This window comes from Pangasianodon hypophthalmus, chromosome 6 (genome assembly GCF_027358585.1).
Source record: "Pangasianodon hypophthalmus isolate fPanHyp1 chromosome 6, fPanHyp1.pri, whole genome shotgun sequence".
Lineage (NCBI taxonomy): Eukaryota > Metazoa > Chordata > Actinopteri > Siluriformes > Pangasiidae > Pangasianodon > Pangasianodon hypophthalmus.
Window position 1 is genome coordinate 14,613,984 of NC_069715.1, and position 13,030 is coordinate 14,627,013.

A 13,030-nucleotide genomic window follows, 5' to 3' on the forward strand; every position below is an offset into this window, starting at 1 on the left:
GTACAAGGCCTTTCAAAGAATGGTGATTTGGATTACGTCTTGTCCCACGCAGAACACCATTGAATTTTTTTTTTTTTCCATACCATACTTTTTCAGCAATCTGATCTCCCAACCAGGTCTCCCCATCACTGGCCACATTTTTAGCCCTGAAATTCCTCTTACAGAAGACTACTACAAATAGAGATTGAAAGAACGTTAAGTGCTACGAAGCGGAACTTTCAGGGTTGGTGAGATATTATGGAGCGCTTAAGTTTTTTGTGTGCTTCAAAGTCCTTTGCCAAGTGTGAAACGTGCTTTGATGGTCTAACGCCTTGTTCGCTTTAGTAAATGCATGTTTGGAAAACCAATCTGCTGAGACCAAGCACCTGTCCAAAGCTCCGGATAGCCAGTTGAAATGGAGAGGCCTTAAAACAGACAGAGGAGCAGCATATTGGGAGCAGCGTTACAGAATAGAGACACAATAACTGAGACACTTTTGTCTTTCTTTAATCTCTAGAAAAGGAGATGGGATAGACGACTATGTGAAATGTCTGGGAAAAAAACAGAAGGAAGAAAGTTTTAAACCAAATCAGCACAGCATGCAGAAACATGGAGTCTTCAGAAGGCCAAATACCTAAATACCGAATTTGCAAAAGCACTTACTATGGTGCTTATTTTACATTTTAGAAATTATTGAAATATTGAGTCAAGATTGAGTTTCTTACAAGCAGAAAGTGTAATGAGTGTAGAATCTCTCAGTGTAATCATTATATGCTGAGCTAATGATAATGCTAAACATATTTTTAATGGAAACTGGCTCAGGACCGTTTAAATATTTGGCTGGTCTGTGAGTGTTAAGTGTTAGTAGAAAGGTGAAGGAATGATGCAGTGGTACTTTTACAGCTGAAAGTGAGGCAGGTCTGATCAGTGCTAATATAGCCAGGCTGAAAGAGCCAAATCAGTTTTTTTTAATGAGGAAAGCAGATTAAAAATCACATCAGTATGTCTGCTGCAGGATGTTAGAGTTAGAGTAGGGATGAACGGCACTACAGTACCTGCTCTCTGTCAGTGCCAAAGCATAGACAGTTAAACAGAATGAGATGATATTTATAGCACAAGAGCCACAAACTGTCACTGTTTCGTGCCTGGATCATGAAATATAAGGTCAGCCAAATAAATAAAATCAATGGAGAATAGTGGTTTTGCTGGCTTAAGATTTATACATACATACAGTTTTTTTCCCTTAATTGTACTTGCTTTGGAAATTCAACAGTTTGTGTTTAGGCAGGAAATCAATCACAGCAGTATTTGAATAAAACCATGAATGCCAAACCCTCAAAGCCAGCTGTATGATCTGAGGATTCCTGGTTGCGGAAATCACGTTATTGAATGGAGAGAGGATGGCTGAAGCTATGCGGCTCTGTCCCAAATTTTATATGCTTCTGATATAAACACATGAGGCATTTACACTCACGTGTAATAACATTTTAATCAGGGTACAAAGAATTTTGGAAATATGCAAAGGCATTAATATTGATATTTTTTCCAAGCCCAGAATTGTAATTATCAGTTCGATTCCTACATCCCTCTCTACCACTTTTTTTTTTTTTTTTTTTTTAGGAAAAATGATAATGAAAGAGCTTGGCCATTTATGATGTGGGATACAATTTGGGATGGTTGTTACAGGCTCGCAGTAATCTGCACAGCCCTCCTCTCTCCAGTCTTCTGAGAGCATGTGGTTTGTGATGCTGATGAGGTTTTTTCATCTAGAGACTGAGGTTTGTCTCCTACAGACATGAGAAAATAGTGAGATTTTTCTTTTTATGCACATACACATATAATTAAAAAAAAAAAAAAAAAAAAAAAAAGAGTGAGGTAGATAAATGCTTCAAGAAAATGGAAAAAAAAAAAAAAGTCCCCCAGTCATGACATCATGGAAAATACAAATAAAAACTCATACACATTGGGCCATTTATACAGTGATTAAAACTAATGTCACAAAAAAATAAAATAGAATAAATAACCCTACAGAAAAGGAGAACAGCCTTCTATGAAGGGACAAATTACACATGGGCGACACTTCTCAAAAATACAAAGAGAAATCCTTCAAAAAAAGAAAAAAAGTGTTTTTAAAACCAAAAACGAATCTCTTTCACTCTCATTGAAATGACAAGACCACTGTGCTGGAGTTCAATCCTACCATGTCTGTATTTGGTTTCCAGATGTTTCATCAGAGATGTCTGCGCCCGTTGAGCGTGTGTGACTATGCTGAGACGTGTTGGAGAATGCAGCCTACAGCAGCGTGTTGTTTTAGAGCGCAGTCGAGCGGTTGGGGTTTGTAAGGCAACCTAAGATGACCCAAGTAGCCCTGTCAGATGCTAAGCAATTACATAGATGGGGTGATAGTGATATAAAAACACAACAAAAGTAAGATGAGTCTTGACTTAAGAATGAGGCACTGGGGGAGGAAGAAAAATTACTGTACAACACTCATATGGGAGGCGAGAGCAGCATGAGAGAGCGCCATTACACCAAAGACAAAGCAACAGATTAGAAGGAGGAGCTGGGACGAGGATGCGTGGAGAGAGCAAAATCTTAACTCTGACCTGAGATTCAGTTGCACCTAGGGGGCAGGACTTGGTGCAGTGCTAGACAACTGGTACAAGGGTGCCAAAACTACTCACACAGACCAAGGGCATTTTTAAAAACCTACACAAACACAGTAATAATAATAATAATAATAATAATATTAATAATAATAATAATAATACATTAAAAACAGAAGGCAATGGATTGTATGTGGCAATCTAAACAACCTCTCAGCGGAAGGAAGGGGAAAAAATCTGTTTTATTAAATATAATTTTTTTCTTCTTTTTTTGTTCTTTTTTTTGTTTTTCTTTCATTTTTGCTAGAAGAGTATAAAGCATAAGAAAATGGACTGTAGTGGAGATCATAAAATATTAAACCTGAAGGATTTCTTTATATATATATTTATATATTTATATATATAACATCCTTGAAGAAAAAAAGGATAAAATAGCAGCTTCTTTCTGTACAGACAAAGAACATCAGAGCCGTAAAAAAGTTATCAAAAGTGACAAACCAACGATGTGTGTAAATGATATGGTGGTCTAACATACAACTGTAAGACCTTCATAGAATTGGTGGATTTGTATAGAGACAAATAACTAGTTGAACAAAATACCTGCTGTGTACAATGCCTCAAAGTCTTTGCAAACGTGTCAAAACTGGTGATCCTCTTAGCCCAAACGGTTTGCTTCATATTTGAGACAATCTTGTATGCCTCTTATCTGGCTCAGCACTCGGAGCATGTACTTTGTCGTCGTTTGCTGTCAGACTGTTTTTATGTCATTTGAAACAACACATCGAGGCTGTGCATCTCTCGGATGCTGGAGTGGACACGGTCATGTCACAGTTGGACAATCAGAGCTATGCCAGAGGGGAGAGCAGACCAACTGCTTTACCAAGAAAAAAACAAAACAAGCATGAGGCCAGTGTAAGAGCTATAGTTTCTTGACTGCAATACTTTCTTGTCCACCAAAATTTGGGAAATAACATAAACATGCTGATTAATAAATATGAAAAAGTATCAATTTGGCAAAAAAATTTGGCAGTTTCAAAAAGCCCCATCTCTCTTTTTAGTGAAAAAGTTGGAGCAAAGGACAACGTGACCAACCAGGCAACAGTTCTGACATGAGAACAAGCGATCTTAGCAGAGATGCTCACTACTCTACCTTGAAAGAGAAATGTGACGATAAAGAGAGCAGGTGAGGGAGAGATGTGCAGCACAGCAGAGGAATATGTGTGTTTTCATACTGCAAAAACCCACATACACCTCTAGGCATACACACACACACAAGCCCTTTAAAAAGTGCTCAGAAGTTGGGCTTGTTGGCTGATACACAAAATTTCTTTTTAAATACAATTCTCTGGCCGAGAATATGCTTATACCTCTTTAAACTTCCTCTAGGAAATTAAAAAAGCAACAAAATATGATACAAAAGAAGTTTCTGCTGCAGCTCCCCAGTGTGATGGTTATGCGAGTCATTTTAAATATTGCCAGAGCATTACGCAGCCTTTCTGTGTCCCACACACAAATCTTCCACTGGGATGAAAAAAAACATAAAATAATAATAACCATCATAAAAATAAGTAAGCAATGTACTGATTTACAGTAGGACATTGTCTATCATTGTCTATCTGGGTAACGACTCCATCTTTGCTCCTTGAGTTTGTCTCTTCGACTGAGAAAAAAAAGTACATGTGACCACAAACATGGGTGAGGGGAATCATGGGATACCGTGTGCATGTGAGGGCAATTCAGCAGGCCGACGACTGTGGAAGCGGAAGCGCTCGCTCGTTTTTGCGGCCACCATTCATGTGTGCGTACGGCTGTGTGTTTTCGAAGTGTGAGTCCAAGGCTGGGGATGCTGTAGAGGAAGAGGGTGAGGTGGAGGGCGTAGGGACCGAGGTACAGGTCATGGGGGCAGAGGGCAAAGTAGCAGTCTCTGTAAGCCCCTGAGAGGAGGGTGGAGTCAGGGTGGAGGCGGGGTCCAGCGGGATGTTCTCCATGTTCTCCACCTCCACATCAAGCTCCTCAGTGTCGGGTGGCTTGTTCTCGTCGCTGTAGAAGAAGCTGACGTCGCGGAACGAAGGCTCCAGCTCCTCCTTGATGCTGCTGATGATCTCCAGGAAGGAGGGCCGCATCTTGGGGTTATACTGCCAGCACATGCGCATCAGCTCGAATCTGTCAAACATTCACACGAAAACACACACAAACACTGAATAGATTCTACACAGTGAGGTCAACAGGTAAAGTACAAACATTAACATGCACAATTATACATGTAATGGTATAATCAAAATATATAATCTTCTAACACGACTTATAACCTGCACGTCCTGTTCACTACGTAGTAATGGACGTCTGATAAGCCAACTTTCTTCTCCTCATTTAGACACACGGTAGGTATAAATCCAGGAACGTGAAGGCTGGCCTCCTTCAAGGCACCTCTTTTATAACTATGCTATGCATGTAATCAGTAAACTAGGGTTATTTTATTTATAGTAGTTAAACAACTCACACCCCTTTAATCTCAGATATCAGCATCGAATCAATATTAATGGATAAAGACATCCCTGTAATATAAATGTGACTTTTAAAAAAAGAACTAGAAGTTCAGTTTTAGATTCAAAAGTATTATTATAGTAAAATGGGCCATTTTCTTCGAGTGCTGCTTGATCAACAGGTGGCAGTGTTCACCAGGCCTCTGTGAAACGGAGTAAAGTGCCTCCAGAAGGTTTTGAGGACACACACAGTAAAGGCTACATGTGCTGTTATGACCCAAACGCCCTCCCAACTGCTGAGTCCATACAGCCAATCATGATAAGCTGACAGCCTCATAAAAAACAGGGTCATTACAGCTCGATGTGGTGCAGCAGCACTCAGATCTTACACAAACAAGCTAAGAATATCTGTCCAGCCCACTGAAATAAATGCCTATGGCTCAGCTGTGGAGTAACAGGCCTCTACAGCCTCACTGAGACATATCAGGGCACGCGCCTCAAGTCAAGCAGCGCACCATAATGGGGGAGGCTGCTTTTTTAAGAGCTCCATTGAGGGCTCCTGAAAAAGTTAATTATACCATTGGTTTAAACTGGGCATAGCCGATTGATGACAGTAGTCACTGGAGCCAGGCTTGCACTCATGAGTTTCTAGTCCTGTCTGCCCTTTGCTCGAATCACACATTTCTCTATACGAGTCAATATGCTGATGTCAAATCAAAAAATAGTGGGCAATAAATGGCTGTCCAGCGAAGTGACAGTAATCTCTCACTGTTATGTTCACTCAACATAAGTAACAAGTCACTATAGATCACACAGTGTTCAAGTAGAACTGTAATAGCAATATTTACTCATCTATGAAAATGACTATTTTTTTAATTGTACTTGTCAAAACAAGAATACATCACTGTACTGAAAGCAGTAGTAACAATAACACAGAGTAATGTAATATATAAGTCAACATCAAATGTGGATGATTCACATCTCACGCAAGTCACTACTGCTTCTTTGGTAAGTTTTCTGTGAAAATAATAATGCTTAATCAAGTCAATGAATACGCCGCTTTGTTGAAAAGTGTGCAGATGAAACAACGAAAAGGTAAACAGTAGTCAGGTGCTAACAACAGCCTAAATTTTAATTAAATATATGGGCACTCAAAACTGGAAGACTGAAAGTCACCCAATTCAGATGTGGACTCAGAGATCAACAATTCGATATTTGAAGATGCCACTGATTCTTCTATGATGATAAGATTTCTATTCATAAGGTGATATTTGATGATATTTCTAAATACATAGAATAGAATAGATAGAATACAATTTAATATGTGACCAACTTTGTTCAGAATCTAGGGTAAGCCTACCGTTAATTAGCGAACAAGTAAATCAAATAATTAAAAAGCAGCTAAAAAATATAAATAACTTTTAATTACCATTTTTGTTACTATAATTTACTAATTTATGATAATTTTAATGGTTTTAATAATTATTTAATAATTTTACACACCAGTTGTCTGTCCTTTTTTTAAATAATAATAATTTATTAAAATATAATTACTAATAATCGATTTATGATTGTTGCCTCCATTTATTTAAATATATATATATATTTTTAAAAAAAACTGATGAATTGATCCAAATCAATTCATCGAATCACAAACCCTGGAGCTGTGAGGAGGCAACACTACCCTCTGCACCACCATGCCAACCAATGAAATATCAGCTGTGCTAGAACTAAGATGTATTATTTCTTAATGAATTCTGAAACAAAAACACGTCAACAGGAAATGAACTGCTGCTAAGCCCTGAGACCTGGGCCAAGGTGATAACTCTGAAAAGCCACATACTCCAAATCTTTTGAGCAGGCATTTGAACACAACAGAACTGTGAGCTACGAGGAAATTCAGAAGCGGTTTTAGTAAGAACACTGGAGAGACATTACAAGGTTTGTGGCATGTTACGCAGACTGTGTCTGGCAATATAGCACGTTATTGTGGTGTTAATGCATGTTCAGTTCTTTCTGCACACATGCTAATAGAAGCAGGCCTTGGATGACAGCCTTGGATGGGCTGCCATGGAAACCGAAGGTTTGCATGTGAACAACAGCAGCCATGCTCTGTAAAGTGAAGCCAGCATTAGGAGAAAAGAGAGTGAGAGAAGTATGTGAGTGAAGAGAAAGACCACATGCCGGGTTGCTGACATCAGCCTACAAAAGGAGAAATGCACACTGACACACACATACACAGAGGGGTAGATGTTCCCAGTGAGTGGTGCTAATTGTCTGGATATGTGACGCCCATCTGGAGTGGGCAGGTCATCCTAATCTGGCTGTCGGAATGGCCGGAATTCTCACCCATGAGGCATGGCATCCCTTCTATGGGCTTCATCTTACTCGGCACAGGGAGCTTCCCAACACTGAACTCAAGCAGCTACTTTTAAGCCATGACGTTAATCCTCAGAATTTCCCATCCATACACGCTTGCTGACGTAAGAGTTGCATTCTTGTGACTGCATCCATAAACAGATCATGAGCAGAGTCTGGAGTATGTACCAGGGATGACTTTATGGCCCGAGATTCTGGTGTATTTCCTCCTAAAATGCTAATATGGCCAATAACGTAAGAAAGACTGACTTTCGTTTGCGAAAAGACAGCGATGCACCCACAAGCATAGCGGTGGCTGAGGCTGAATACTGAATGCTAAACACCAAATACCAAGCACTAGTATATATTTTAAATGTATTCATTTGTTCCTATACCACAAGTAGTAAGTTGTAATTAAGGTGAAATCTACGACTATGTCAAAAGTGGATGTGATGGTTGTTCTGTTGTTCTGCATGGTCTACTGCAGGGGTATTCAACAAAAATTTGCAAAGGTGTAGTTAGACAAAATTCTCGATAAGCAACTAACAATGAATGACTGGCAGTTACCTCTTAATGCTTAACCATTAATTATTAGTTTATAGCTATATACACATGACAGTTTGAAGTGGTTATGTTTTGATTCATTGTAATAAGGTCAATGCTTGATGGACTAAGAGAAACACTCACAGCATATCTGGACAGTTGTCCGGTTTGTCCAGCAGGCCTCCCTCCATGACGAAGCGCAGTACCTGCTCATTGGACATGCCCTGGTAGGGCTGCTCGGCAAGGGTGGCTATCTCCCACAACACCACCCCGAATGACCTAAAAAGAAAGAGAGCAAAGCACAATTAGATGTAGCATTCAGACTTGCATGCACACAGTCCCTCCAGCTTTTAAGTGCAGGACTGGTAAATCTTGCAGCAATCTGTTCCTCACTTACATAACCTGATCCACTTTGACGGCATGAAAACAAGGCCATTTGAGTATGAGGCAGAGCATAGATCGCAACTGCAAGAAAAAGCCACTATAATCTATGCTAGCCTTCAAGGCAAAAGTTTAGCAGGGCACTGGGGTGGCTCTCTGAGCCCTTTCTGATCCTTTACCTGGAAAAAAAGAGGTTTCTCTTAAGCAAGTTCTATATAAACACAACTCCCTCCGTAGCACCCATTTACCATAATGACAACTGTTTTTATTTCTGTGCCGCATTTTTCTTGGCCATCTGCTCTTCGTAAATTCAAATGAGTCTATATGTTCTCAAGCAGCAGGAAAGACAGAGCAGCAGCGGGGCAGAGCAAGCACAGATACACAAATAGCTCTCTCACAGTTCTCCCTATTGCTAGTCATTATTCATTAACTCTCCGCGGACACATTTTCCGCACTGGCCCAGGATCTGAGACGCAGCTCCAGTGCTCTTAAAGTGGGACTGTTATAACAGTGACTTGTATCTAATTGGCTGCAACGGAACTGTGTTGAAAAGCAAAACCACAGCAAAGCAAGGACGGTTTTAGGGAGGAAGGAAAAAAAGCAAGGAACAAATGAAGACACCTAAGGGCGAGGTTTATATGAGCATTCATCTGGAGGACTTCAAAAGCGGCCCATCCGGTACAAAGACAGGGCAGTTGGTTCAGTGCTTTCACCCGTGAGCCCATCATTAGCGCACATCTGGAGGATGTTAAGAGTGCAGTACAGCACCAAGCTGGTGCAATAAACACAACTGGGAAACTGCACAAAACCAATGGCCAAAGTTCTCCATTTAGCTACGTTAACACTGAATTAACACAATTAAGTAAAGTAACACAAAGTCTCACAATATCTTGGGAAAGTTTTTACTGGCTGGATTTGGACTAATGGTTGGTGATGTAGTGTTTTTATATACATAAGTCATTAGTGGCAGAAAAAAGCAATAAATAAAAATATTAGCACCTCATAGAACAAGGCTGTTAAGAAAATGGGAGCTGCTGAGGAATTTGTGTGCTTTAATTTCTATTGAAAGATAGACGAGTGAAGTGAGAATGTCATTTAGATCTGCTTCAGGGTTTCGTACCTTCTTTTAGCACTCACACACAAATATGCACAAACACATACATACACATGCACAATCCCACAATCCCACAGAACCAGGACTGTGTGTGTATACACAAATGTGGACACACAGCACATACCAGACATCAGAGTTTGTGGTGAAGACGCCATCTTTCAGAGACTCGGGAGACATCCAGCGGACCGGCAGGAGTCCTTTGCCTCCTTTCCGATAGTAATCCGTCTCATAAATGTCCCGTGTCATGCCAAAATCTGAATAAAAGAAGAAAACAGGGATGTGATGAATGAGAGGGCATGATATAGTGGTTCAGATCTTTTCAGCACCATTGCATCAAAGTCCCAGTAAGATTTATGAGGCTCTTCCCGAGTGCCCTCAATTTCTACTAAAATACTTCATTTGGGCTGCTGAATGGTTCTGGAGTGTGTGTAAGCATTAATCACCTCCAATTTTGACAGTGAAGTCTTCGGCCACCATGCAGTTCCTGGCGGCCAGGTCCCGGTGGACAAACTTGTTTGCATTGAGGTATGCCATGCCGTCGGAAATCTCGCCAGCCATCTGAATCATCTTCTTAAGCGGCGGGAGGGCCTGGCTGCACGAACCCTGCTGCACAGCCGGAGAAAAGAATACATAATACATATACACATAGTGTTTCATGATTACAACTCCCTTTTCTTTCTCTTTTTCACTGTTTCTCCATGAATGCCTTTGTTTCTGCACCACAGACGAAGATATGATAAAGCTTTCATCAGGGAGAAAGATAAAAAGAAAAAGGAGAGTACGTGGGAGAGACGGAGACACAACTGATCTTTCTTTGAGTCATGGCCAAACATTTCTGATGACATTATAAGAGGATTCAGGTTAATACTTAGAACAACAGGCAAAAGAATGGTCTGTGTGGGAAATTATGTATGTACTGTATATGAACAAACAACCATTTTGTGGTAAATACTGTAGTACATACGTAATACATTTTATTGAGAGTCTGGTGTGAAAGAAATAAAAAAACACTTTATACACTTTATGGCCAGAGGTTTGTGCTTTTTTGAACATCCCATTCCAGATTTTGTCCCACTTGCTGTTATAATAACCTCCACTCTTCTGGGAAGGCTTTCCACTAGATTTTGGAGCGTGTCTGTTTGGATCTGCGCTCATTCAACCACAAGAGTATTAGTAAGGTTGGGCACTGGTGCTGGGCGAGGAGGCCTGGAGCGCAGTCAGCATTCCAATTCATCCCAAAAGTGACCAGTGTGGTTTCAGTCAAGGTTCTGTGCAGGCCATTCAAACTCTTTCACACCAACCTTGCCACACCATCGCTTTGTGCACAGAGACATTGCCATGCTGGAACAGGTTTGGGCCCTTTAGAGCAAGTCAAAGGAATCTTAATGCTACAGTGCACAAATATCTTCTAGACAATTGTGTGCATATGGGTGTGACATAGGGGTGTGATGGTCAGGTGTCCACATACTTTTGGCCATATAGTGTATCTAGATGTACAAATAACAAGTGCCTGAATCTGGAAAAATCGAGAATCACAGTCACTATTATCCAAAAGATGGTTGTAGCAGCTCTACGTGCAGGCAATAAGTGTGAAGAGTAGTAGCTGGCCCCAATACCTGTTTTGAGCGCAGGGAGCGCAGGTAGCTCTTCAGGTCACCTCGTGTCATCAGCTCCATGATCACAAGAGTGGGCTGGCCTTGTGAAACTACTCCCAGCAACCGTACCTTGAACAATCACAGAACAGGATCACACACCAGTGGTCACTCTCTTTCCTCTTATCTGGTCATATCCAGAGTTGGTGAGTTAAGTTCACTCCTCTGGGATGGAGTAACTCATGTCCTATAATGAAACTGCTTTTCTATGAACTACAGTCAAGATGAGTCCAGGGACAGCTTCTTACCACATGATGACAGTTGAATTCCTTCATGACAGAGGCTTCATTGAGGAATTCGATGCGTTCACGCATGCTTGCCGATTCATTAACTGTCTTGATGGCCACCCTGGTCTCAGGTTCGTCTTTGACCACACCCTTGGCAATGCCCTCATACACCATGCCAAAAGAACCCTGGCCCAGCTCTCGACACAGAGTGATCTTCTCACGAGCCACCTCCCACTCATCTGGCACATACACTGGGCACAGAAGAAGAAAAGAAGCAAATTTGTTTAAACATTTCATTACATCTACTGTACAGTCACTCACACCATACTGTACTACACTGGATTAAAAGGAAGGGCATTTTCTTGTCTATTTACTTTTACACAAAAGAAATGACAGAAATCAAGCAAGCACGGAAAAAACAGATGCTCTACAAAATAATAAATATGTAACAAAATACAACTTACACTATCTGCCTAAACACAAAGTGAGTAAACTTGCCAATTCAAATGGTCTATATACTGTATAAGTGTCCTACATCATAAAGGATCACACTGTCCACTTAAGTGTACAGTGCTAAAAAAGACAAAAAGCAAATTGGACATTATGTGCAATAAGTGACATCTCTGCAGAAGTGCCATCTATGAGTTACGTAAAGAGATTTTTAAGTGGCATGCCTGTTTACCAGTTACCGAATAATGTTTTTTTGCTGTCTTATGAACGTATGATAATTGTATTACTCAATCAACTAACATCAACTGAATGCAGTTAAAGCAGTACTTACTCTCTGCGGCACTGAAGTACTCTGGGTTTACAGAGGCATAGAGAACTCCATTGCCCAATCTATCACTGTTCCTGTGAGAGGGATTAATAGGATATCCATGTTACTTAAACGTCACATTTACAATCATCGCAGCGTTTCAGTTCCAAAAATAAATGCCTCACCTCTTTTTTTTGACAAAGATGATGGTGATGATGAGAGTGACAAGTAAGATCAGCACTACAATAGGTAGTGTAATGGCTAGGTAGACCATACTGTCATAGGCTTCTGTGGAAATAAAATAACACAAACATAACCAAGTCTGCACAAGATGAGACTGAATATACTGATAAATATACTGAAAATAGATATACCGATTTATACCAATACCTTCTACCTCAGTAGATTATCAATACTAATATTTTGCAGCTGGTTATCTTTACTAAAAAACTATACCAGCCCTCATGTTAAGCATGAATTCTATAATGAAAGCCAGACAGAGTGTGAATGAGTGCCTTACGCTGGGATTGAGGGACATAGAAGGATACTGGCTCAGTCCAGGAACCATTTCCTGCCAGCGAGGTGGCCCTCACACGGACTGAGTAGTTGCCAAAACCCAAGTTGGTTAGCCGTGTTCCTCTAAGCTCCCGGTACTGTTGGCGCGACACACACTCATGCTTCTCAGGCTGAACACACACACACACACACACACTTTCAGTCTGTGCTCCTATTCTGAGTGATATTTGGGTGTTCTATGCTGCTACTCACCTCTGAGCCCAGGCGGAACTTGAGTTCATACATGAGGATGAGACCGCTGGGGTGTGGAGGCTCAGGCCATCTCAGCAGAACTGTCCCCTCTGTCCTCTCATCCATCTCATGGGTTACCGGGCCAGGAATGTTGTCAGCTTTTTCTGGATGAGCAAATAGATA

At 40.7% G+C, this 13,030-nt stretch overlaps 1 protein-coding gene across 2 annotated transcripts in view; it reads right to left on the reverse strand.

Annotated features, from left to right (window-relative positions):
• Nucleotides 1–39: 39 nt before the first annotated feature.
• Nucleotides 40–13,030, reverse strand: part of igf1ra (insulin-like growth factor 1a receptor) — a 95,907-nt gene continuing 82,916 nt past the window's right edge. The window contains exons 12-21 of one of the 2 annotated variants that reach the window (XM_026927205.3): nt 12,869–13,011; nt 12,621–12,786; nt 12,286–12,388; nt 12,125–12,195; nt 11,365–11,594; nt 11,081–11,188; nt 9,908–10,067; nt 9,589–9,718; nt 8,114–8,248; nt 40–4,748 (exon numbers count right to left, since the gene is read on the reverse strand). In XM_026927205.3, the coding sequence (XP_026783006.2) occupies nt 4,322–4,748; nt 8,114–8,248; nt 9,589–9,718; nt 9,908–10,067; nt 11,081–11,188; nt 11,365–11,594; nt 12,125–12,195; nt 12,286–12,388; nt 12,621–12,786; nt 12,869–13,011 (1,673 nt within the window). In that variant the 3' untranslated portion in view covers nt 40–4,321. Of the gene's footprint in view, nt 4,749–8,113; nt 8,249–9,588; nt 9,719–9,907; nt 10,071–11,080; nt 11,189–11,364; nt 11,595–12,124; nt 12,196–12,285; nt 12,389–12,620; nt 12,787–12,868; nt 13,012–13,030 lie in introns of both variants that reach the window. The other variant, XM_026927204.3, reaches the window with a different exon arrangement.